The following is a 27,048-nucleotide window of genomic DNA, read 5'->3' on the forward strand; positions in this document are numbered from 1 at the left end:
TCATATGCGAGTAAGCGTCAACTATCATGAATATCATTGTGATTTACACCTGAGAAGACAAAGGCCCGCATAATGAGCTGCATAATGAGCCTCTCAGTCATCTGTGCTACTGAGATGGAAGAGTTACAAGAAAGAATTTGAGAACAAGTTATTTCTTTACTTCATACGATATGCCATAAATCTCACGTTTACAGTGAGATACAGTGAACACCAGAGCTGTGAGCATAGAAAAGATTATAGAAAACATTGCATACAATGGCATTTAATGTAATTTTTACTATTACTGCGTGTATTGCTCTTATCTGTGGGATTAAAACTGAAAGTGTAATTTAAGTTCTTTTCGGGGTTATCAGGAGAAAATGACTCAAAACGCGCATCCGCGTTAATCGACTTCAGTCTGCAACAAAAAGGGGAGAGAAAAGTTAGGAGAGTGCAGGAGCGGTCCACCACACAGGGCAGCCTTAACTCGGGTAAAGGCCTGTTGGCACCGCTCTGTCCATTGGACCGTATCTGGTACCTCCTTTTTAGTGAGGTCAGTCAGGGGGCTAGTGAGGTCCGAATAACCAGGAATAAACCTTCTATAATTTCCCGCCAGCCCCAGGAACTGCCTCACCTCCTTTTTGGTCTTGGGTCTGGGGCAAGTCACAATCGCTGCCGTCTTGTCAATTTGGGGACGCACCTGCCCGTGACCCAAGTGGAAGCCCAGATACCTTACCTCCACCCGCCCAACTGCGCACTTCTTCGGGTTGGCCGTTACCCCCGCCCGTCTCAGCGCCTCAAGGACAGCCCTCACATGCTCCATATGACGCCGCCAGTCCCCACTATAAATGATAATATCATCCAAGTAGGCGGCGGCATATGCAGCATGCGGACGCAGCACTCGATCCATGAGACGCTGGAACGTAGCGGGGGCCCCGAACAAGCCGAACGGAAGCGTCACAAATTGGTGTAAACCAAACGGCGTGGTGAAGGCTGTTTTTTCTCTAGACATGGGAGATAAGGGGATCTGCCAATATCCTTTTGTCAAGTCCAATGTCGAATAAAAACGAGCCGTACTTAACCGATCGAGCAACTCGTCAATCCGTGGCATTGGATAAGCATCAAATTTTGACACTGCGTTCACCCTGCGATAGTCCATACAAAACCGCACCGAGCCGTCCGTTTTAGGGACCAAAACAATCGGGCTCGCCCAATCACTGTGGGACTCCTCGATTACTCCTAACCCCAGCATCGCTTCTAATTCTGTCTGAACCACTTTTTTCTTGTGTTCAGGTAATCTATATGGCCGACTACGAACCACCACGCCCGGCTCCGTCTCAATATGGTGCTGAATCAGATTAGTACGACCAGGTAGAGGCGAAAACACGTCTGCAAATTCGGACTGTAACTGTCCAATGTCAGTGAGCTGCGAGGGTGAGAGGTGATCCCCTCCTGGGGCCAGGGCGAGGGATTTTTCTTTAATGGCCGCCTCTGGCCCGAGATCCTCCTCTCCACTCACCGCCATCGCTAGCAACACGGACTCCTCTTCGCTCCATTTTTTAAGGAGGTTTAGGTAGTAAATTTGCCTGGAGTCGCCTCTGTCTGTTCGTACTACTTCATAATTCGCTGTGTGACCTCAAAGGGTCCTTGCCACTTTGATAATAATTTGGAGCTGGATGTCGGCAGTAATACGAGCACTTTATCTCCCGGTGTAAATTCTCGGAGCTTAGTTCCCCTGTTATACAGCTGGCTTTGTCTGCCCTGGGCCTGGAGCAAATTCTCCATTGAGAGCCGCCCCAGTATATGGAGTTTTGCTCTCAGGTCCATGACATATTGAATTTCGTTTTTGCTATCCGAACATCCGTCCTCCCAAGTTTCTTTCAGGACGTCCAACACCCCGCGGGGCTGGCGTCCGTAAAGAAGCTTGAAGGGGGAAAACCCCGTGGAGGCTTGGGGGACCTCACGCACAGCGAATAAGAGGGGCTCTAGCCATCTATCCCAATTTTTCGCATCTTCTTGAACGAATTTATGAATCATTGTTTTCAAAGTGCGATTAAATCGTTCGACCAGTCCGTCCGTTTGTGGGTGATAGACGCTGGTCCGTACCGCTTTAATGCCAAATAATTCGTATAATTCGCGTAACGTGCGTGACATAAACGCGGTACCCTGGTCCGTGAGAATCTCTTTTGGGATTCCCATGCGGGAGATTAAACGAAACAGGGCGTCCGCCTCACTCTTCGCCGAGATGTTGCGGAGCGCCACTGCTTTGGGATATCGTGTTGCGTAATCCACTATGACTAACGCAAAACGATGTCCTCGTGCGGATCGTTCTAATGGCCCGATTAGGTCCATACCAATTCGTTCGAAGGGGACCTGCACTAGAGGTATAGGGCGCAATGGCGCTTTTGGGGTGGCCGGTGGGTTCACCAACTGACATTCCCGACATGACGCGCACCATCTGCGGACGTTCTCGTGAATGCCCGGCCAAAAAAATCGGGTCATTAGACGATTTAGCGTGGCTGTCATACCTAAATGACCTGCCATTGGATTACAATGTGCCGTCTGGAAAAGCATTTCCCGACGGCTCTTAGGTACTAATAATTGGGTCGTATCTTCCTTTGTCTGAGCGTCATGGGTCACTCGATACAACCGGTCTTTAATAACGGCAAAATACGGATAAGAGAGTGGGCGGTCAGGATGGAGGACCTGCCCATCGATGGAACGGACCTGCTCGAATGCATGTATAAGGGTCTCATCCTGGGACTGCTCCAGAGGAAAGTCATCGCGACTGGAAAGGTTTAGCCTTGCCAAATCGCTCGGTTCCCCTGAAGCTTCCCCACTGGGTCCTGGTACAGATTCTCCCACCTGAGCGCTCGCCCCTCCCTCCGAGTTTGACTCCTAAGGTTGTGGGTTTGGGTCTCGGGCTGGCAATACCACGACTGAGGTGCTCTTGAGCAAGGCACCGAACCCTGACCTGCTCCCTTGTGCTGCTGCTTAAATGGCTGCCTGCTGCTCCGGGTGTGTGTGCACTGTGCACTTAGGATGGGTTAAATGCAGAGCACAAATTCTTGCTTAGAATGTGTATTATATTATGGAAAAATGCATATTCTTAATTGTAATTAAGTTCTTAATTCCCTCTACAACATGTTTTTAAAAAGTGATGTAACATAATGGTGTTCTCTGAACACAAAAAAAAAATTTGAAAATCACATTCAATCAGTTTTTCTGTACTTTTGCTTAACATCTGAACTCAGACTGAACTAGACTAGAGTGCACACTATTGGGAATCTTTTTTGCAGACTTGGCACATTTTTCTGAAGAAACCTTTAGTTAAGAAACTCATTCCAGAAAAAGACACAAGTCTGAGCATGTATTTCAAATCTGAGAATAATTTAATTATTTTAAGATGATGCTGTGTCATTTTTTTATTTGTTTATTATATTTTTTTATGAGAATTGAAAATGAGAGGGACATCTAGTATATTTCTAAAGGTGCTGTAAGGGCAAAATTTCCAAAGACAGCTTTTGCCTACAGCGCAAATGTAACAATGAGCAATTTGAAAATAAAACAATTTAATTTGTTAAATATTGAAGGGATACTTAGTTAATTTATTTTTATTGAATCCTCTGTTGACCTGTTAAGATTAATTCACCGTATTTGAGTTCTACTTGCTGAGTATAAAAATAGTATAGATACAAATAAATGTTTTGAGTTGCTAATAATAATAATAATTCATAATCATGCAGTATATTTTTTTTCTTTTTAGAATTATGACCTTTAGCTTTTTCAATAATTTAACCACACTTCACTTTTAGTGCTTATCACAATTCTGCATGGTTGCAAAGCAGCTTTACAGAAACTAATTACATAAGTAAAGACGTAGGCTAAACAACATAGCTAATTAGTTTGAAATGGTGAAAGACATTCTTATAGCCTATTTGCTCAGGTACCAAAACCCTATTCCTCAATTCATGTTTCTTTATGTCCCGTACAGACAACGCCAACATTGCACTTTGAAATGTGACTGCAGCCCTTTGGCCTGTGAAAATATGAATAACTAAACAAATTATAAAAAAAAATTATCCTGACCAGTCAATAAAAATTACACAAACTTCAGAGACGTTAACTGCATAAAAAGTAATAATGTAAAATGTATTCAAATATTTTCTATTCATGCCAAATTTAAATCCGCAGCGTATTTCGACCGCCAAATCATTTGATTGCGTTTTACATTAGAAACACAGCAGTACATTGAGAGTTGAAGTGCGCAGAGAAATGTTGATCTACATTCACTGAAACACTGAAGCAGTTCTGCACGTTCACATTCTTCCACCAACGAACGGAACTGTGCCGCTTACTGCGCCTGTATTAAAACTACTCAACAATTCACAGTCTTTAAATCCATATAACATGTGCTTTCATTGGTGGGAACTGTCTGTTTACTTCTAGTAAAAAGAACACTGAAGGTATATTCACACCTAGTAATGCAATGTCAATGACGTGAATAGAGGCGAAATCACACCAAGTGATGTGACTGACACGCAATGCGCGAAGTGTTGAGAACCTTTTATAGACTCTTCTCTCTATGGTTGAGAAAGTCAAAGTCACCTTTATTTATATAGCACTTTAAACAAAATACATTGCGTCAAAGCAACTGAACAACATTCATTAGGAAAACAGTGTCAATAATGCAAAAATGATAGTTAAAGGCAGTTCATCATTGGATTCAGTTATGTCATCTCTGTTCAGTTAAATAGTGTCTGTGCATTTATTTGCAATCAAGTCAATGATATTGCTGTAGATGAAGTGTCCCCAACTAAGCAAGCCAGAGGCGACAGCGGCAAGGAACCGAAACTCCATCGGTGACAGAATGGAGAAAAAAACCTTGGGAGAAACCAGGCTCAGTTGGGGGGCCAGTTCTCCTCTGACCAGACGAAACCAGTAGTTCAATTCCAGGCTGCAGCAAAGTCAGATTGTGCAGAAGAATCATCTGTTTCCTGTGGTCTTGTCCTGGTGCTCCTCTGAGACAAGGTCTTTACAGGGGATCTGTATCTGGGGCTCTAGTTGTCCTGGTCTCCACTGTCTTTCAGGGATGTAGAGGTCCTTTCTAGGTGCTGATCCAGCATCTGGTCTGGATACGTACTGGATCCGATGACTGCAGTGACCCTCTGATCTGGACACTGACTGGATCGGGTGGCCATGGTGACCTCGGAACAAGAGAGAAACAGACAAATATTAGCGTAGATGCCATTCTTCTAATGATGTAGCAAGTACATAGGGTGTTATGGGAAGTGTTTCCGGTTCCGGTTTACCTAATTAATGCAGCCTAAAAATCCTTTAACGGATTTGGATAATAAAAGCATATTAGTATGTTATGTGTATGCCAGGTTAAAGAGATGGGTCTTTAATCTAGATTTAAACTGCAAGAGTGTGTCTGCCTCCCGAACAATGTTAGGTAGGTTATTCCAGAGTTTGGGCGCCAAATAGGAAAAGGATCTGCCGTCTGCAGTTGATTTTGATATTCTAGGTATTATCAAATTGCCTGAGTTTTGAGAACGTAGCGGACGTAGAGGATTATAATGTAAAAGGAGCTCATTCAAATACTGAGGTGCTAAACCATTCAGGGCTTTATAAGTAATAAGCAATATTTTAAAATCTATGCGATGCTTGATAGGGAGCCAGTGCAGTGTGGACAGGACTGGGCTAATATGGTCATACTTCCTGGTTCTAGTAAGAACTCTTGCTGCTGCATTTTGGACTAGCTGTAGTTTGTTTACTAAGCGTGCAGAATAACCACCCAATAAAGCATTACAATAATCTAACCTTGAGGTCATAAATGCATGGATTAACATTTCTGCATTTGACATTGAGAGCATAGGCCGTAATGCTCCGAGATAGGCCGAGAAACACCCGGCTGCAGCCTGCAGATGCCTACTCTGATTGGTTCGATTGTCTTTCACAGGCATTCATGACAGGAAATGTGTTCAGTTGGTGTAGGGTGGAGTATGTTAAAAAAAAAAAAGCTAAAAACGCTGTGCAGTTTTACAAAGCCTTTATTATAATGCACAGAAAAAGAAAAAAAGTTAGCCTGTAACCCTCCATGTCCTGAAATGATTGTTTTGCTAAATTACGCTGATCTTTAGGCTAACAGACGAACAACCCACTACATTTAATAAATTAATTGGGTTGATTATCCATCAGGTCTTCAGATAGAATAATTAATTATGAATTAAATAATTGTTGAAAATTTGATTATTTCATAGCATCAGAGTATAAGAAATGAAATTAAAAGCATGTATCAGTATTGTTTTAATTTATATAGCATGACAAGACAATTATTGTTACATATAATTATTTGTCATGCCGTTGATAAATGACACTGCAATAGACTAATGTATAGACTATAGTGATGGGAAGTTCGATTCTTTTCCGCGAACCGGTTCTTTCAGGTGGTTCGATTCAATAAACCGGTTGAAAAAACCGGTTCACCGGTTCTTTTACGCTCGACGTAATGACATCATTGGCGATGACGTAATGGCGTCACGTCTATCAAACATTCAAATATATAAAGTCAGTAATCATAAGTTTAGTCAGTTAAAAACCTCATAATCATGAAAAGTTTACAATTAAGTTTTGCAACAACGCACCCAAATACAGTAACAGCAATAATGTGCATATGAGGATTTAAGTCTTGAAGATATAAAGTAAATAAATTAGGTGTCATCAGCGCAGAACCCACTATACATAAACCATTGCGATGTATTTGTTATTAAATGAACTTACGTTTCGCCAGAATGCCCCTTCATTCAAGCCCTCGGTTTACCCACGCTCATAACATTAGCACAGAATCAGTTCAGAATCAAATACCAAAAGAATCAGTTCGGTTCAGACGCGCTGTGAGTCAGTCGGCTTCACTCTGAATCACGCATGCGCAGTATCATCAGCTCCTCTGTTCTCAAAACGGACACGTCCGAAAGAAACGGTTTTGGTTCAGTGTACTGATGATCCGAAAACCGATTCAACCGGTTCTTGACTCGAGAACGAGAATCACTCTAACCGGCACGTGCTGCAGTTCAGTATAATCAGCTGCTCTACTCGTGTTAATGTTCTGTTTACTACAAACTCAATTTGTGAATGTGTCATCATTAACTATAAATACAGTACACATATTTCATAAATCATCCCTTATTCCTATTAAACATAGAGTCTTTAGAGTTCTTAATTATTGTCCAACTTCCCTGAAACCCCCTCTGGCCTATACATAATCTACAATATACAGATTAGAAACATTCATCTTAAAAAAATAAAATAAAATAATAATAATAATAATAAAAATGTATATAGATCTTTTATCACACTTTCCGAAATACTTTACACGCATGCGCAGTAGCATCAGTTCATCGGTTCTCAAATCGGACGCTGAAAGAAACGGTTTTCGGTTCAGTGTACTGGTGATCCGAAAACCGATGCAACCGGTTCTTGACTCGAGAATGAGAATCAGCTCATCGGTTCTCAAATCGGACACGTCCGACAGAAACGATTCTCAGTTCAGTGTACTGGTGATCCGAAAACCGATGCAACCGGCTCTTGACTCGAGAACGAGAACTGCTCCAGCAGTGGGCGTATTCGTTCGTTATCTGGCTGGGCTCGGTGTTCATCTTGATCTTCAGTTCGGTCTACACACCAGTTCAGTCAGTGTACTGTTTGAGTAAATGAATTACTCCGGGATATTGGTTTATTCTGACTCAGAGGGAGTGTCAGTCACGTTAAAAAAGTTAACATCTTAAGTAATTTGTGGATTTGGGAAGTCGTGGCCTAATGGTTAGAGAGTCGGACTCCCAATTGAAAGGTTGTGAGTTCGAGTCCCGGGCCGGCAGGAATTGTGGGCGGGGGGAGTGCATGTACAGTTCTCTCTCCACCTTCAATACCACGACTTAGGTGCCCTTGAGCAAGGCATTGAACCCCCAACTGCTCCCCGGGCGCCGCAATTTAAATGGCTGCCCACTGCTCCGGGTGTGTGCTCACAGTGTGTGTGTGTGTGTGTGTTCACTGCTCTGTGTGTGTGCATTTCGGATGGGTTAAATGCAGAGCACAAATTCTGAGTATGGGTCACCATACTTGGCTGAATGTCACTTCACTCACACTCAATCTGGATTAATGCTTATTGGAGACGTGAACCGTTTCAAACGATTCAGTTCGATTTGGTGAACTGGTTCAACCGGTTCACTAAGAAGAGCCGGTTAAATTGAACGATTCGTTCACGAATCGGACATCACTAATAGACTAATAATAAACTAACATTTTCCTCCTATAGAAAATTATTGTAAATTAAATTTAAAATTAAAATTAAAAAAATTAAATTAAATTTATCCATTTATCAGACGCTATTATCCAAAGCGACTTACAGTGCATTCAGAGGCTATCAATTTTTACCCATCATGTGTTCCCGGTGAATCGAACCCCCAACCTTGTGCTTGATAAAGCAAATGCTCTACCAATTAGCCTTACGCCGGCCCCTCCCCCAAAACGGCCATTGTCCAATCACACATCATAGCAACCGTTACTATGTGAGGCAGTTCCGACAAACTTTGACTCCAAGCAAGATGGTGAAGCGGTGCGCCCACGGCGTTTGTAAATCGGACACTAGAATAGAGCTGTAATTCTGTTGACAGGACTCATCTCAGAACTCTAAATAGCCCTGCGTATAGACTCATTTAGCCTATAAATAGGCCAACGCACCAATAAAAACGAGTCTTTCTTAAAAATTTTAATTAAGATAAATTCTAAATTAAGATGGGTATTTGGCAATAACGAAATTAATTAAGATAAAGACTCTGCCTTATTTGCTTCGCCATAGCAGCTGAAATTTAATAAAAGAATAATGCCAACATTAGCCTATATAGTCTACATTATGCATTTAAGACTCAATTAGTATTTAGTTATCATTTTTAAAACCTTTACTCACTAAGATAATAATAAAAATAGCTACTCGCAATAGACAAAAATAGACCATAACATATGAAAGAGAACTTTCCCGGCAGTGCAAGAGCATGACTGGTACACAAGGCTGTGCTGGTTGCATTTGAGGTACAGGTCATGGTGTTTCTCAGATTTCGCTTTTTTTCCCTCCACGGCATACTGTAACCCCTTTTGCCTCGATCTGGAGGATATCGCGGAGGTATTACTCCAAAAAAAGGTCACTGACACGCACGGGTATACCTCTTCCCTGTCATGGCAAACTGTCGCGCTGGTCGTGTTTGACCATTTGTTTGTCGGAAGTAGCAACAGTAACTAAGGGGGGCGGGGCTCGGCGAAAGGCTACAGGAACACTATAAAAATAAATTATATATATTTATATATTTTTATTTTTATAAATAAAACACATAATGTAGCTTAATGGACAAAGACAGTGATAGGCTACTAACGAGTTGTTAGTATGGAAAAAACTATATGGAAAAATGCTTAACGCGAAACTTTGCGTGTTGCGTTTATTCTGGGCTCACCTGCTTGCCTGTACATTTAATAGTAATGTATTTTAATAATGTAGAGAAGCATATTGAGTTTGGCCTTTATCATTGTCCATTATGCCACATTTTGTGGAATGTGAGGAAAATACTATATAAATATTCATTAAAATAATGAACTGTATATTTAATTTGATATTTCAATAGCATCTTAATACATTAAGTCATGTTAAGTGTTTATGTTTTTTCTACAGGAGGAAAACGCTTAGCGAGAGACTTTGCGCAAGCTTTCATATTCTGGTGTTCTGGCCACGGATTTGCGGGTCTTGTATTTTTCTTGCAGGACCCTGTACGTTATAGTACTAAATTAGTTTTTATCGTTTAATCACCACCACAGCGTCTTGTCTCCATTGGCAACACGCACGATTTGTGTTGATTGCAAGTGACGTCACAGGTAGCGGAGAGTGCAAGTAGCGATTGCAAGTGACATTGTAATTTAGTTTCTTTTTTCTTGTCTTCGCCACCTGGCTACTGTTGTAAAATGTTGAGAGATTAAAACAAAAAGTTATCAATAAATAGAACAAAAATAAATAAATAAAATAAAGACTGCAAGTGATGTCGCTAGCGGAAGGGCAAGTGTCTGAGAATGCAAGTCTGAGAATGCAAGTGTGCAAGTGCAAGTCTGCAGCCAGACCCTCTTGGAACACACCAAGCGAAAATCAACCTCCCAAAAGACATAAAAATATCGTTGACTCCTCTGCCAAACAAACTGAACTTTATTTGAATGACGTGCAGGAAAATATTATTCGAATTCTCTCTGAGAAAATCAATGAACGATCCGACCAGTTTGAAAGAATGGTTAAAGAGAATTCTTCCAACATTGAAGCTTTGGGCAAATCTCTCACCTCAGTGCATGCAGTGTTGGGAAGGTTACTTTGGAAATGTAATAGGTTACAGATTACAAGTTACCCTGTTTAAAATGTAATAGTAGTGTAACTTTTTCAATTACTTTATTAAAGTAATGTAACTAATTACTTTTGAGTACTTTTTGATTACTTTTCTAAATTTGTGAAAATTAAAGAATAAATAAAAGCATATACATCAACTCAAATACAGTTATCTAATAAGCATGTGACGTATTCTGTGTAATAAAATCCTAAACATTGGTGTTTCTTTTAAACTGCTGTCTCTTTGTATATGATTATAGTATAGTCTCAAATAAGTAAAATGCACATGAAGTGACACAGAACAGTTCTAGAAATTATGTTTATGTGCTCGTGTACTCCTATATTGAGGCGGCAGGGGTTGAAAACACTGCGAGCTTCAGTAGGCCTATGTGTAGTAAATGAAACCATGTCTTTGCCATTAATTTACAGGAGGGGCGGACTGGGAAAAAAATTCAGACTGGAAAATTCAAACTCATACAAACAAATTCACGGACAAAACTATTTTTGGTATGGACCTGACATAAAAAAAAAAGGTTTAAATCTTTAATTTGGGGACATGCAAAATAATTAAAAGTTCTCTCCTGAACTGCACTTTCACTTCCATTTTTCTCTACAGTCTCTTTATTTTGCCCTGTTATCCATCTCTCTCATGACTTTAATACTCAAGATTGAACAAAACTATACTTTACAATACAATATCTTTATAGAAAAATCCTAATACTGTACACGAGTCATGTTTTCCTTACAAAAATTGACCATGCTTTTTTTTATAGCCTATATACAATAACCTTGTTTTGTTTGTTTTTTGCAAATGGATTTGTATTTATTTTTAAATAACTCAATTTGTAAAATCATTTTAAATTTTTTGTTACCACAGTTAAACAATAGTAACTATTTTCTATGGATTTATAGAAATATATTAAAACATTAATTTTCGTAAGGGTTGTGTTGTTGTCTGTCCGTAGCTCCCCCTAAGCCTATAAAAAAAATCTGATCTGTTTTTCAGCTAAATTACTACTGTAACATTACAACTGATAATAATGATGTCCTTTATATAGTATTTTGAGTGATGACTGGTGAGCAAAGTGCTGCTGCTTGATTAAATAAATAAAAAAACAAAGACAAAAAAGCATCTTTACAGATGAAACTGACCTGAAACCCTGAACAGTATAGTTCTGCTTCTCTGCTCCAGCTGTGCGCTTCCAAAGTCCACTCTCTCTCTCTCTCTCTCTCTCTCTCTCTCTCTCTCTCTCTCTCTCTCTCTCTCTCTCTCGCATTGATTACTCTGAGTCTGATCCAAACCGTTTGGCGGAGGCGCGGAGAGCGCGCGAGTCATGACTAACACTTCATGGTTTATTAGAGATTTAATTATCAAACGGCGGATTCGCAAATGATCGCTTTAGTACATTCGGCAGGCAATTATACTTTAATGATATTAAATAGTGTGGCAAAATCGGCTGCCAGGCCACCGGGAATTGTCCCGGTTCTCCCGGTGTCCAGTCCGCGCCTGATTTCCACAGACAGGCAGAACGTGCAGGAGTCATATATTGCATTTTTGGGGCTTAATGTTCACAGACACTAGTCCATGTCATGTTTTGATTCAAGTGTACTGACCTACTTTTGACTAGTCATCCAAAATGTGGCATATTCCGTCCGCGTTAGGCATTCCATTTTTATGACTGGATTCTACGAACCAGACTGTATTTCCGCATCCCGGAAATTATTAGGGCGTGGATTCTACGAACCAGACTGTATTTCCGCATCCCGGAAATTATTAGGGCGGTATGTCTCAGAATAGTCAGTGCAATTTGGGAAATAAATCAGTTAAATCTGTATGTGGATGTGTGTAAATATTCAAATGTAATCCCTTTTGTAATCGTTAAAAATGTCATAAGTAACTGTAATTTAATTACTCATTTTTTCTTAGTACTAATTACAGTTACATTAATTCTGTAATTAAATTACGTAACGCCGTTACATGTAACTAGTTACTCCCCAACACTGAGTGCATGATGATGTGATGGTCCTGCAGAAAGAAAACGAAAGGCTGAAAAATGCGAATGCTCTTCTGGAAAAAAAGGTGAAGGAAATGAACACAAACATTAATGATCAGGAACGTTACAGCCGCAGATGGTGCCTGCGTTTGTATGGGCTGTCCGAACAAACTAATAAAATTGTGAAAATGAGAGTCATGGAAGTTTGCAAAGCGGTGGTTTCGGACGGGGATAAACGGGTGGTAGCAGATGGTGTCACATCGACTTGGCCGGCTTAAAACTTCGGATGATGGCAGAAGAGTGAAACCAAGACCGGTGTTGTGTAATATTCGGTTCCCGTGAAAAAAATGTTCCCTTGGGTGGAGTTAACATGAATATTCATTAGTTCCCTTATTGTGGGCGTGTCCTTGAAACAACGTGCAAACGAATGGAACTGAAAATAAATATCAGTGCACGCTCGTCAAAACTCTATTTGATTTAATGGATTATATTGAATAGGTAACGAAGTGTCAATGTTAAGCGTTAATTAGCATTAACTGCAACCGTGCCAAAACAATGGATAGTTTGAGTAGGACCTAATATGATAAATTGTCTTTCATGTTTTGCTTGATTGATTACAGGCACACCAATAAGCTAATTTAACCTATCTTACCTAATATAGTTTTTACTGTTTGGTGTATTTCGCTTTTTATATATTTCATTTGTGGGGCTTTATTTTTAATAGTTCGCTTTGATTAGAATTGTCATTGGAGAGAGACTAGTACAATTTGTATACAAAACCTGAAACAAACCACTACAAATGTATCTATGTCTTAATAAAATCGGTTTGAGCATCCTGTGTCATGCTTTCTTTAATCTTTTTTTTTTAATAACCAGTTTTTACCAGCCTTCACAGCCCCATCAGTGTATTTATTATTATAAATGCACATTTACTTCTGTCACATATTTTTTCCTATTACTAAGATTTTAAAGTATCTTCTACAGAGAATGCAACATTGAAACAACATGTGAGTTAATTTTTATATTTAAATGAATAGTCTTTTTAAAATGGACACATTTTTCTTTATTGCATTGAGTTAACAGTAAAATACAGAGCTTAACGGTTTAGACAATCTGAGAAAGAACTACCAATAATAAATATAATAATAATGAATATCATAAGCATACATTAATTGCATACATTGTATCTGTATGTCTAAGCATTGTGTCTGTTCTTTGACCATAGGCACTGAAAAACAACCTCATCGTGTCATGTTTAAGAATAGTGAATAGTGATCCATTGTGTAAATAATGTTTAACATTTGAAAATCTTATTCAAAATTGTTTTTCACATTTTACAACTATTACATACAATGAAACCCAAATGTTTCTTTGTCAGCCAAACTCTGTTCTCCTATCGCTTACCGAAATTAATATCCATTTTGTAGTAGTCAATTGTTATGCCACCAATAACAAAGTAAACAACGGAATACTTTTTTCAAATATTGAATCTAGGATTCAGCATTTTATTTCCCTTTATCCTTCAGCCCAAGTTATTTGGGGAGGAGATTTCAATACTGTGTTTAATGCATTGATAGATGGCCTCCTAAAACTAGACCAGTGCCCGGTTGCATGAAACTCTTTAAGCTAAGAAATCCCTTAGATATAAGGTTAAGGGTACCCTTAGTGAAACTTGGGTTGCAAGAAAAAACCCTAAGGGTTTCCTTAAGGAACTTAAGGCTGTTATTAAGTTTTCCCCCTTAATTATCTAAGTGTTCCCTTAAGCGTTGCTACAAAGTCCTTAGTGGCCATTTCACCTTAATAAATTTAAGGGACCAAAACAGCTCCCTTAAGTCAACTTAAACTCAAAATACGATTGCTGATTTAGTGTTAATTGAAGAGGAGGAAATACCAAGGCGTGTTTTTAATGATCGTAATAATCCCTTGGAGACGATGAATGGTAGATGAAAGGCTGAAAAGTATTATAATTATTATTATAACCACTTACGAAAACAATAATTGCTTTTTCCTCCTCTGTCCAGTTTGGTTTACGTTTTTTTGTTTTCTGTTATGTTTGTACTCTCCATAGCAAAAATATATTAATACAAGTGTGATTTTAGCAAGGGTTTGGCTTTGTGGTTCGTTATGTTCTGTTTACTGTTAGAGGTAGTAACTATAGCAACCGCGGTGATCTTTGCCGTATGTTGTCAGAAACTACTGTGAAACGCTTAGTATAAACACTTAGGTAAGGGTGACAGTTAAGAGGTTTCTTGCAACGCTCTTAATGATCCCTTACCTCAGGGATGGGTTTCCCTCAGGGAAACCCTTTCTTAAGGAGTTTCATGCAACCGGGCACAGGCCCTTTTATTGAATTGGATAATGTATGGTTAAGAAGGTTATTGATGTGTGGCGAAGCAAAAATCCAGACAACGAAGAATATACATGGAGTAATAAGGACTCATCTCTTCATTCTCGTATTGACTATTGGTTAGTGTCTAATGATTTAACTAATAATGTGACCTCTGTATTGATAGAACCAGGGGCGGACTGGCCATATGTGTGATCTGGAGAATCACAGAACGGCCCACCACCCACCACGCACGCAGTCGTCACCTCATTCAGACTATAAGTCGCACCTTAGTATAAGTCGCATCAGTCCAAAAATACGTCATGACGAGGAAAAAAACATATAAATCGCACTGGATTGTAAGTCGCATTTATTTAGAACCAAGAACCAAGAGAAAACATTACCGTCTACAGCCGAGAGAGGGCGCTATATGCTGCTCAGTGTAGGCTACAGGAGAACTGAGCAGCATAGAACGCCCTCTCGCCGCTGTAGACGGTAATGTTTTCTCTTGGTTCATTTCTCTCGGTTCATGTCAAATTAATTTTGATAAATAAGTCGCACCTGACTATAAGTCGCAGGACCAGCCAAACTATGAAAAAAAGTGCGACTTATAGTCCGGAAAATACAGTAAGTATAGAACATGAGAGGAGAAAGAGTTACTTGCTAGGGATTATGTTAGGAAGTGATATTCAGGTTGCTACATTTTTAATGATTACAGTAGTTAAAACAGCTAAACTTCAACATTTTAGTTGTAAAATGCCACATGCAGTAGCTAAAATTAAGAAATATTTTATGCTTTTACTTTTAAAAATGTTGGTAATGTTACAGTTAATGCTTACAAACTTTGAAGATTTTGAATAAGTTACATTTGTAATGGTGTATTTTCATTTAGATGTGGTATTATTATTTGTGCAGTAAGATTAATTACTGCATAAATTAAGATTATTAAGTAATAAATTCATTTTAAGACAGCATGGAATAGATTGTATAATATGCTGTTATATCTTGGAATAAAACCTTTTTAAAAAAATTTTTTTTTATCCATTTCATAATTTGTTTATTCAGGTTGAGCTTAGACCAAGAGCAGAGAAAGACACTCAATCCAGCTCAACTTTAAATTACTTTTAAGCGCCCCAAGTCTGATAGTCACATCCTAGAGTTTTTTTTTTGTCAATCCACCCTCAGAAGAAGACAAAATACCTGACAGTACAGAGAGTGTTTAAGTTGAGTGTTTAAATCAACAGTACACAAAGATGGCGCAGACAGACTGTTGTCGAGTTTCTGCGTGCTGATTGCTTTGGGCCGGGTTTAGTCAAAGTCCAGGGCCGTTTTTTATTCCCAGTCCGTCCCTGGATAGAACCTTGCATAATGACAGATCATAAAGGAATTTTTATAAAAATAAATATGGTACAAGAAAAATTCATTAAAAAGCATGCCAGCTATTGGAAATTAAATAACAAATTGCTTGAAAATGAATGTTTAAAGGAAAAAATTAAAAGTATTATTGAAAAATATAGAAACATTTTATAGTTAGAAAAATCATATGGAAAGTATTGGGAATTAATTAAGTTTGATATTAGAAAGGCATTTATTAATCAAGGAAAATTAGAAACAAAAAATAAAAATTTTAAGAAAAAATCTATTATTGAGGATATTTTTAATTTGTGTAAAAAGAAGAAGGAATTGTTAACTGATTGTGAGTTACATTAGATGTGCCTCCCAAGATTATTAAAGATCTAGATCAGATTCTTTATACTTTTATTTGGGGGAAAAAAACACATTATTTAAAAAAGGAGGTAATTTGTAATCCTAAAGAGCAAGGGGGACTGGAGGTCTTAGATTATAATACTCTCAATGACACTTTTAAAATTAAATGGTTGATAGAGTTTATGAAGAATAGAGAAAGCCCTTGGAATGCATTTCCTAATTATATATTTAATACTCTTGGAGGCATAGACTTGTTGAAATGTAATTTCCTGTTGACAGAAGTCCTGATAAATTGGCCGGTTTTCACAGACAAGCCCTGTTAGCATGGAAATTGGTCTATAAGCACAATTTTTCACCCCAAAGCTATTTCATATGGAACAACAAGGACATATCATTTAAAAACAAATCTTTATTCTATCATACTTGGTTCAAGGAAGGTATTCTTTTAGTGAGACAGTTAGTTAATTCCCATGGATAATTGTTATCGTATACTGAATTTCCATTACCAGTTAAACCAAGAGAATTTGCGATTGTTTTTGATGCAGTTCCAAAGTGTGTGATGTTACTTTAAAAAAAACTGTAACTTAGAAGGAATCAGTATGGTTAACCCTTTTGGTAACATTTTCATTGAAAATACTGATGTTTTAAAACAACAGTGTAACAATAAGATTATAAGAAATGCTCTTTGTTCTGTCTCCTTACCTGCAGCAAGATTTTTTTGGTCATCTTTATTTGGTAATATCTCTTGGGTTAAAGCGTGGAAACTGCCAAATAAGTTTTGTATCGATAACAATATTAAGGAAGTGTCTTACAAAATACGTCATAGAATTTATCCTGCTAAGCATGTTTTGGAAAGATTTAAGCTTAATATTTCATTTACTTGTGAATTTTGTGGTCAAGAAAAGGAAACTATCTTACGTCTTTTTTTTTCCGTTGCATTTACTCAAGATTATTTTGGAAAGATTTGGAATTCTATAATAACAGAAAAATTAAAGGTATGATAGAAATGTGTATATTTGATGTATGTTGTAAGAACAACATATTATACAATTGTTTATTTTGTTAGAGAAATTCCATATACATAAGAAAAAGTGGGCTCAATGTAAACCAAATTTTGTGCATTTTATAAATGACTTCAAATTATATATAAATCTCTTGGAACAAACAGAAAACAAAAAAGCATTGAAAACATGTAATGCTCTGAAATCATTTAAATGTATGTAACTAATTTCTCTCTCTCTTTTCTCTGGCAGCTAATGTTAATTTGATTATGTGAATGGCATTGAATTAATAAAGCATATAAACAAAACTATGGTTTTGGGAAACGCACCCCAGAGTAGGTATGGGGTGGGGTGACACGTGCAGCCCCCCTTCGATCTGCAGGCAGCTTATTGACACATCTGGTTATATATTCTATAATTTATAAATATTCATTATTTGCATTAAAAGCACACAATAATGTTATTAGCACACTTCAAGTTTGCTTTGAATGCTATTGCAGTGGTTATTAAATTTAGCTACTAAAAGTAAAGGATATATGACCTCAGTTTGTTATTAGTATAATATTAATCCACGTTTAAAGTGTAATTGTAATGTAATCAAAATACATTCACTAGGGTTAATAGGAACCCTTTCATGCATGAATTATGATAACCTCAGTCAGGATTTTTTTCCTATGTGTTTTTATTGCTCTTAGGGCATGAAAAACAAGAATTGATTTTTATTTTAGTTTTTTTTACAAATTTTTCAAAGAGATCTTCAGATGTCCACTTGAGTGGACAGCATGCGGTTGGTTTAAACTGAAGATATACTGTATTAAATATAAGACAATAATCAAACAGATAAAGTATGTGAATTTAACAAACTTATCAATGCAATTATATCAAATAATGTGAAAACTATAAAATATATACAAAAAATATAAATGCAAAATATTGCAATGGCTTCATACAACTTCATACAAGTTGCACTTCGCGTATCTATGATATCAGAACATGAGGACGTGATTCCATCAGAATTTTCTACAGCCTGTCAAGGTACAACTGTGGAAACCACTCAGGGAGTCTCCAGTGCACCAGAGTATGGAGATTTACCCTTATTAGCTGATAATTATGATTATGTTCAAGATGGACATGCACATTTCTATCATAGCCCTCCTCTGAGAAAACCTAGCGATACGTTTTTTCAATCTCATCTGAAATGATCAGTGTTGGGGGCAACGCATTACAAGTAACATGCATAACCCATTCAGATTACTTTTTTGATGTTACAAGTAAAGTAATGTGTTACAAGTAACATGCATTACCTAATCAGATTACTTTTTGATCTAACAAGTAATTAACTACAAGTAATGTGCATTACCTAATCAGATTACTTTTTGATGTAACAAGTAAAGAAACGCATTAAAAGTAACATGCATTACGTAATCAGATTACTTTTTGATGTTATTAGTAAAAAAAACGCATTACAATAACATGCATTATAAAATCAGATTACTTTTTGATCTAACAAGTAAAGTAATGCATTACAAGTGTCATACATTATGTAAGCACATGACTTTTTTCGATGTCAATGAAAATTACATTTTAATAATACAAATACATTTATTTACAGTAGAAAAAGTCAATGCATATTAAGTTTTTAAGTTTTAAATTTCAAAAACAATATTCACATTATAATTATGAATTGTAGCTGAAATATAGCCATTGCATGCATGACGTCCACTACAGTGGACATGTGATTAATCAGAGTTTTCTCTCAATCTAAAATCAAAACTTGGAAAATTTTACTGTGATATGACTCATTAGATATTGCTTTATGCTGCAATATTTTTTGTACCTACAAGAGTCTCCTAGGATAGAAGGAATGGGTGGATATTCTGGAGCAACTTTGCATGTCTGACTGACCCTTGGCCATCTTGGTTTGGAGGGGGAAAAAATTGAAACACAAAGGCTTGCCACTTGGTTGCAATTTATAGGATGATGCACCAGGATCCAATGAAGAGGCTGATGTGCAACTTTGCCATAAAAACCCGTGCAAATTCAAGAAAATGCTTTTTTAATAGCTGTCCACTGTAGTGACCACTATGCGTGAAAGGGTTAAAATCCAAATGCTCATTTCTTCATGTCTATAGCATGCCTAATGTGTTTTTATGTTCCAGCTGATGATATCTACTCTGCTGTGATGCCTCGGACAGTAACAGCTCTAACAGGCTCCTGTGTGCAGATTCCTTGCACATTCGACATCTCTGATTTTGAGGACAAACGTAAGAGGGCAGAATCTATTTATGGGATCTGGACAAAAACCAAATCACAGTTTGCAGAAAAAGATGGTTTTATAGCGTTTAACAGCAGTGAAAACATCATTAGAGGATTCAGTGACATACAGATGACTGGAAATCTCAGTGAGAGGAACTGCACAACTGTCTTCTATAACATCATGATGAATCATTCAGACATCTATTACTTCAGACTGGAAATGAAGCCAAATGTGTTTGAAGCAACATTTAACCCCAGTACAGATGTTACAAAAAAGACTGTGAGGATCAATGTCACAGGTAAATGTCATCCCAGACCATCCACACACCAAAGTAAGAGATGAATTTGCCCAACTTTATGAAGAAATGTAAATATTAATAACATAATATATTGATAGTAATTTTACTTTCTATATGTATGTGTCAACAAACTAAATTTTTGAAAAATATCATAACATTATAAAACTGTATCTTCTTCATTAGGGAGGTTTTATGCATGTAGTAGCTGACACTTTGTAAAATGTGCTAAACCTCACCCCGAGTGTGAAAACCTGACCTTCTTACATGTATTTACCCTGTAGATTCACCAGAACCTCCTGAACTTAAACCCAATGATCTGACAGTGATGGAGGAAACTACAGTCAATCTGATCTGCTCTGCTGAAGCCCCCTGCCCCAAACAACCTCCTACAATATCCTGGTCTAACATCCCTAAATCTGCCCACAATACAACACAGTTACAGGAGAAACCTGATAAAACTCAGTCAGTGGTTTCAAAGCTGACCTTCAAAGTTTCATACAAAGATCACAAAAGGAACATCACCTGCACTGCTACATATCCAAGAAATACGCCTGATGCCTCAACTGTGGAGACAGTAGTAATGCTACAACTCCTCTGTAAGAGATTTAAAGTTAATTTGTTTTAATGATCCTTGATGTGATTAAAGTGAAAATGTATCAATTGTTAACCCTGTATATGTTCTTGTGTTTTTCTTAAAGTTCCTCCAAAAGAAACTCACGTCATCATTACTCCATCTGTTGGCACTAATGTGACTTTGACCTGCAAAAGCCACGCCAGTCCATCAAATGACTTGAACTACACCTGGTATAAACATGGAGAGGAGACACCTATAGCTTGGGGAATGAAAATTAATTTGACCCAAACTCAAACAGGATCATACCTTTGCATTGCACAAAACAAATATGGAAATCAGTCATCAGAAGAGGCCCAGCACACAGGTAAATAAAGCACAGTTTTTGTATTTCTATGCTCAGATGATATGAACTTTTGCTTTTGTAATTTAGGATGGAGTGGACTCTCTCATCTGGTGATATTTGGCTGCACAGAAGGACTTTTGACTTTTCTTCTGTTATCTGCTGTATTTTTCTACACTATGAGGTAAAAAGATACTAACAGGAATGTAGTTCATGTCTTTTATGTTGTATTTATTAATTGCATGTTTTATGAATTTATGAATTTTCAAATGTGTTCTCTTTTTTTTTTGCAACAGAAAAAAGGCTTCAAGACAGGCCCATGTCATAGGAAGTGATCAGGTACAAAGTAACATTGAGTAACTTAAATTTTAAGTTAAATATTGCCAGTTGTTTTGAAAAAACAAGAAAAACTGTTCAGAATAAAGTCACAGCAGAACTGATGTCTGTGCACATCTGTGTCTCAAACCATAGCTGTTTGATTCCTGAATGAATCAGTGTTTTTGAACCATTCAGTTGAGTGAATGATTCAGTCACATAATCATTACAAAATGTAAAATTGTTCCTGAATGGTTCTGAGTATATGTGTCACGGCAGGGATCCAATTAGGCACGGAGATAGAACCAATTGCGAGTAAGTCTTTTATTAAGGGCAATCCAAAAGGGTAAACAGTCCAGGCAGAGGTCGATACCAAACAAAACCAAACCAAACCAAACATAAACATAAACAAACAAGGACACAAGGCAAGAGCACGACAAGATGACGGACATGAATTAACAACGACTCTGTGACACATACTAAGACAGACCGGGTTATATACACAAAAGGATAATGGGGAAACAGGAGACAGGTGGGGAACAATCAATTAACTAAACAAGGAGGAAGGTGACTAAGTAAGGAGACAGGAAGTGATAATATGATAAACACCGTGGGAACTGAGGACACCTAGTGGAACCCCAGGGAACACAACCCAGACACTGTGACAGTACCCCCCTTCTACGGAGCGGCTCCCAGACAGACACAAAACAGAGACCAGGAGGGAGGTGAACAGGTGGAGGCTCAGGGGGAGGGACGGAGGGCCAGAAAAGAAAAACATGGGGAACAGGCACCAGAATGTAAACACAACACAGAAAGACCAGGAGGGAGGAGGAGGTTCAGGGGGAGGGACGGAGGGCCAGACTAACAGAAAGGAACAGGGACAGACATTAACACAAAAACCAAAGGAAAAAAACAACATGAAGCCCCCCAGGGCGGAGCAGAAGACCACCACACCCTTGTGGTCAAGGCCAGAGCCCTCCAGGGCGGAGCGGAAGACCACCACAACCGTGTAGTCAGGGCAAGCGCCCCCCAGGGCGGAGCGGAAGACCACCATGTCCGTGTGGTCAGAGCGGAAGCCCCCCAGGGCGGAGCAGAAGACCACCATGTCCGTGTGGTCAGAGCGGAAGCCCCCCAGGGCGGAGCAGAAGACCACCACAACCTTGTGGTCGAGGCCAGAGTTCCCCAGGGCGGAGCTGAAGACCACCACCACCATGTGGTCGAGGCCAGAGTTCCCCAGGGCGGAGCAGAAGACCACCACCCCCCTGTGGTCAAAGCGGAAGCCCTCCAGGGCGGAGCAGAAGACCACCACATCCCTGTGGTCGATGCACAAAGCCCCCAGGGCGGATCAGAAGCCCACCACTTCTGTGCGGCCGGATCAACGGGAGGACGCGACTCTGGTAATTCCATGGTGTCTCTACTGGACTCCAGAAGATCGGTGCTGGCCTGACACTGCTCATGAAGATCATTGGTGACTTGCCTTTGTTCATGAAGATCAGAGGTGACTTGCCTTTGTTCATGAAGATCAGAGGTGACTTGCCTTTGTTCATGAAGATCAGAGGTGACTTGACTCAGTCCTTGAAGATCACCGGTGACTTGACTCAGTCCTTGAAGATCACCGGTGACTTGACTCAGCTCTGAATGGTCAAAGGTGACTTGACTCAGCTCTGAATGGTCAAAGGTGACTTGACTCAGCTCTGAATGGTCAAAGGTGACTTGACTCTGAAAGGTCAACGGTGACTAGCCCTGACTCTGGAGCATCAGCGGTGACTAGCCCTGACTCTGGAGAGTTCCCTGGCACCTGACTCGACTCTGGAGGATCAGCGGTGACTAGCCCTGACTCTGGAGGATCAGCGGTGACTGGCACCTGACTCTGGAGGATCAGCGGTGACTGGCACCTGACTCTGGAGGATCAGCGGTGACTGGCACCTGACTCTGGAGGATCAGCGGTGACTGGCACCTGACTCTGGAGGATCAGCGGTGACTGGCACCTGACTCTGGAGGATCAGCGGTGACTGGCACCTGACTCTGGAGGATCAGCGGTGACTGGCACCTGACTCTGGAGGATCAGCGGTGACTGGCACCTGACTCGACTCCGGAGGATCAGCGGTGACTGGCACCTTACTCGACTCCGGAGGGTCCACTGGCACCTGACTCGACTCCGGAGGGTCCACTGGCACCTGACTCGACTCCGGAGGGTCCACGGGCACCTGACTCGACTCCGGAGGGTCCACGGGCACCTGACTCGACTCCGGAGGGTCCACGGGCACCTGACTCGACTCCGGAGGGTCCACGGGCACCTGACTCGACTCCGGAGGGTCCACGGGCACCTGACTCGACTCCGGAGGGTCCACGGGCACCTGACTCGACTCCGGAGGGTCCACGGGCACCTGACTCGACTCTGGAGGGTCAGCTGAGACTCTCATCCTGTGCAGCGGCGCTGGGCAAGCAGCCATCTTGGGCCATGACTCTGGACAGGCGGCCATCTTGTACTGTGGTGCTGGGCTGGCGGCCATCTGGGGTTGTGGTGCTGGACTGGCGGCCATCTTGTACTGTGGCGCTGGACCGGTGGCCAATTTGGGCATTGGCGCTGGGCTAGCGGCCATCTTGTGCTGTGGCGCTAGGCTGACGGCCATCTTGGGCTGTGGCACTGAACCGTTGGCCAAAGTGGGCATTGGCGCTGGGCTGGCGGCCATCTTGTACTGTGGCGCTGGACTGGTGGCCAATTTGGGCATTGGCGCTGGGTTGGCGGCCATCTTGGGCTGTGGCGCTGGAACGGTGGCCAATTTGGGCATTGGCGCTGGGTTAGCGGCCATCTTGTGCTGTGGCGCTTGGCTGGTAGCCATCCTGGGCAGTGATGCTGGACTGGCGGCCATCTTGGATGGTGGCGCTTGGCTGGTAGCCATCCTGTGCAGTGGTGCTGGACTGGCGGCCATCTTGGGTTGTGGCACTGGAACGGTGGCCAATTTGGGCATTGGCGCTGAGTTAGCGGCCATCTTGTGCTGTGGCGCTTGGCTGGTAGCCATCCTGGGCAATGGTGCTGGACTGGCGGTCATCTTGGGTTGTGGCGCTTGGCTGGTTGCCATCCTGGGCAGTGGTGCTGGGCTGACGACCACCCCGCCGGAAGAGGCAGAAGTGGCTGGGGCATCCCACCGAAGCCGATGCTGCAGGTAGCGCACGAATTCCCAGAATTCCAGTGTCTCTAACTGCGCCATCTCCTCCTGAGACACTGGATCATCCAGCCCGCCATTGAAATAGTCCTTGAGGGCCGCATCATTGTAGCCCATGCCCTCGGCCAGGGACCAGAACACCTGAGCCAGGGCACCCACTTCATTTCCCTCTTGGCGGAGGGCGATCAACCGAAGATACTTGGCTCGCCGCTCCGCCATCTTGGCTGGGGAACGGAAAGACGACATACCGCTGGTTCCTAGAAGGACGGAGTCGTTCTGTCACGGCAGGGATCCAATGAGGCACGGAGATAGAACCAATTGCGAGTAAGTCTTTTATTAAGGGCAATCCAAAAGGGTAAACAGTCCAGGCAGAGGTCGATACCAAACCAAACCTAAACACAAACATAAACAAACATAAACAAACATAAACAAACATAAACAAACATAAACAAACATAAACAAACATAAACAAACATAAACAAACATAAACAAACATAAACAAACAAGGACACAAGGCAAGAGCACGACAAGATGACGGACATGAATTAACAACGACTCCGTGACACATACTAAGACAGACCGGGTTATATACACAAAAGGATAATGGGGAAACAGGAGACAGGTGGGGAACAATCAATTAACTAAACAAGGAGGAAGGTGACCAAATAAGGAGACAGGAAGTGATAATATGATAAACACCGTGGGAACTGAGGACACCTAGTGGAACCCCAGGGAACACAACCCAGACACTGTGACAATATGAATATATCTACTGAGAAAAGACAGCAACTGTCATACTGAACAATGTTGTAAATTGTTTGTATAAAAGTAAATTGTTTTCTGCTATTTTTCTAAAGACTAATTCACTTCACTCACTGTATGATCTCCACAAACAATGCTTCTTTTACAGCAGAACGAAAGTGATTTAAAAACAGCTTTTCTCAAATTTCTCCCACTCAGACTGAGGATAGAAACAGAAACACAATGGCTATAAACAGTGCCACTGCGATCAGCAAGAATGGCGAGGAGAAAGAAACTGATGATCTCCACTATGGTGAAATTGACTTCTCCAAACTCCAGACGGGGCACAAGACAGAGGAATACTCAAACAATGTCTCAGAGACAGAGTATTCTGAGCTTCAAGTGACACAGAGATAGAGACAAATCAACTGTGCTCAGAAAATTGACGAAGTTCAGAAAAGTGACTTTTGTTCATGCTAAATCTTGCTCTTGTTTATGGGCCTGTGACTTTTGACAGCAATGTACAGTCACCAGTTTTCACAAATCCCATAATAGCATCTTTCAACTGGTTTAACATTATCTGCTGTAAATAATATTCTATACTCCAGCAGCTCCAAGGAATGTAACTAGAATAATATTAAATGCTCTTAAATATACTCATAATTTACATACTGGTTACTTGATATAAGATGCTTTAAGATGCAAATATTTATGTAAATAAAATATTAAAATGGTCACTTTGTGGGTTTATTTCTTTTGCATTTTCAACTTCCTTTAGTGTGTAATGTACATGAAAAAGATCTGCACAGTTAAACAAACAAATGAATGAATAAAATAAGAGGAGGCAGTGTCTTGTGGAGTTGTGTCAGTAGTGTTTCGTCACCATGTCCAAGAGATGCTGTTTCACAGATATAATATACTAATACTAATACTAATATACTAATTATGTTCACATCATAACTGACTGTGTTTAAAGAATAAGTTCACTTCCAGAATAACATTTCTGTTATTTACTCACTTGTTCCAAATCTATACGAGTTTCTTTTTTCTGCTGAAAGCAAAAGAAGATATTATGAAAAAATGTTGGTATTCGAACAGTTAATGAACACCATTGACTTCCATAGTATTATTTTTTTCCTACAATGGAAATCAATGGTGCTCATCAACTGTTCGAATACCAACATTTTTATCAAAATATTGGACGTTTCCCATAAGATGTCAAATAGACGTTTATTATATGTCTTTAAGATGTTTAAGATTTAGAATGTATATACACATACGTGTTCTTTGTTTCACGAACTTAAATGTTTGATCTCATTTACAATATGTATTTAATAACATCGTATGTTTTTTATTGATATGTATGTGCTAAACTTTCCTCAAAGACATTTAATTTTAGCCTACCCGTGACTCGGAACAGAGGCTATTAATGGGATAACGTAAGTTAAGTCAAAAATGAAAATTCTGTCATCATTTAGGCTTACTCACCATAAATGTTGTTCCAAACCTTCTGTGGAACATAAAAGATGATATTTTGAAGAAGGTTGTTAACCACAGAGTTTTGGTTACTTAGGCCTATGGACATAAAAAGACATTCCTCAAAATCTCTTCCTCTCAACCTATTTTTTCAGCTTAAATATTTTGCTTCATTTATAATACGCATTTTGCTACATCATATTGTCAAATCAGACAATTGTAAACTGCCGAAATCTGAAATGGCATTATCAGTAATTGGTTTCTTGTGTGTATTGTGACCAAACCATTTCAACAGAGCATTAATGGTGAGTTTTGATGATGTTGATTTGAGTCGTTCGAATTGGATGGGATTCATTTAATTAATTTGAAAATGATTCTTTTCGATATATACTCAATGTGGCGAGGGGGGCGTGGTTTGGAAGAGTCTGTAACGGGAGAGAGACGACGGAGCAGAGCGAGGCA

The 27,048-nt window shown here is 39.9% G+C and overlaps 1 protein-coding gene across 2 annotated transcripts; it reads left to right on the forward strand.

Annotated features, from left to right (window-relative positions):
* Positions 1 to 2,895: 2,895 nt before the first annotated feature.
* LOC132115988 (sialic acid-binding Ig-like lectin 7) lies at positions 2,896 to 25,570 on the forward strand. Of its 2 annotated transcripts, none has more exons than XM_059524470.1 (7): positions 2,896 to 2,997; positions 19,578 to 19,973; positions 20,255 to 20,569; positions 20,672 to 20,911; positions 20,978 to 21,071; positions 21,184 to 21,226; positions 25,330 to 25,570. In XM_059524470.1, exons 2-7 carry the CDS (start codon positions 19,601 to 19,603, stop codon positions 25,525 to 25,527), a joined length of 1,263 nt encoding a protein of 420 aa, XP_059380453.1. In that variant the 5' UTR covers positions 2,896 to 2,997; positions 19,578 to 19,600; the 3' UTR covers positions 25,528 to 25,570. The 2 variants fall into 2 exon arrangements, with proteins under 2 accessions (XP_059380453.1, XP_059380455.1); XM_059524472.1 differs by having other exon boundaries at positions 25,336 to 25,570.
* The last annotated feature ends 1,478 nt before the right edge of the window (positions 25,571 to 27,048 follow it).

Source organism: Carassius carassius, chromosome 35 (assembly GCF_963082965.1).
Source record: "Carassius carassius chromosome 35, fCarCar2.1, whole genome shotgun sequence".
NCBI classification, from domain to species: Eukaryota; Metazoa; Chordata; class Actinopteri; order Cypriniformes; family Cyprinidae; genus Carassius; species Carassius carassius.

Coding starts and splice junctions, on each gene's coding strand:
- LOC132115988 (XM_059524470.1), top strand. CDS start 19,601: ATGCCTCGGACAGTAACAGCTCTAACAGGCTCCTGTGTGCAGATTCCT. Junction 21,072..21,183: donor GTATTTTTCTACACTATGAG/GTAAAAAGATAC, acceptor TTTTTGCAACAG/AAAAAAGGCTTCAAGACAGG. Junction 21,227..25,329: donor ATGTCATAGGAAGTGATCAG/GTACAAAGTAAC, acceptor TCTCCCACTCAG/ACTGAGGATAGAAACAGAAA.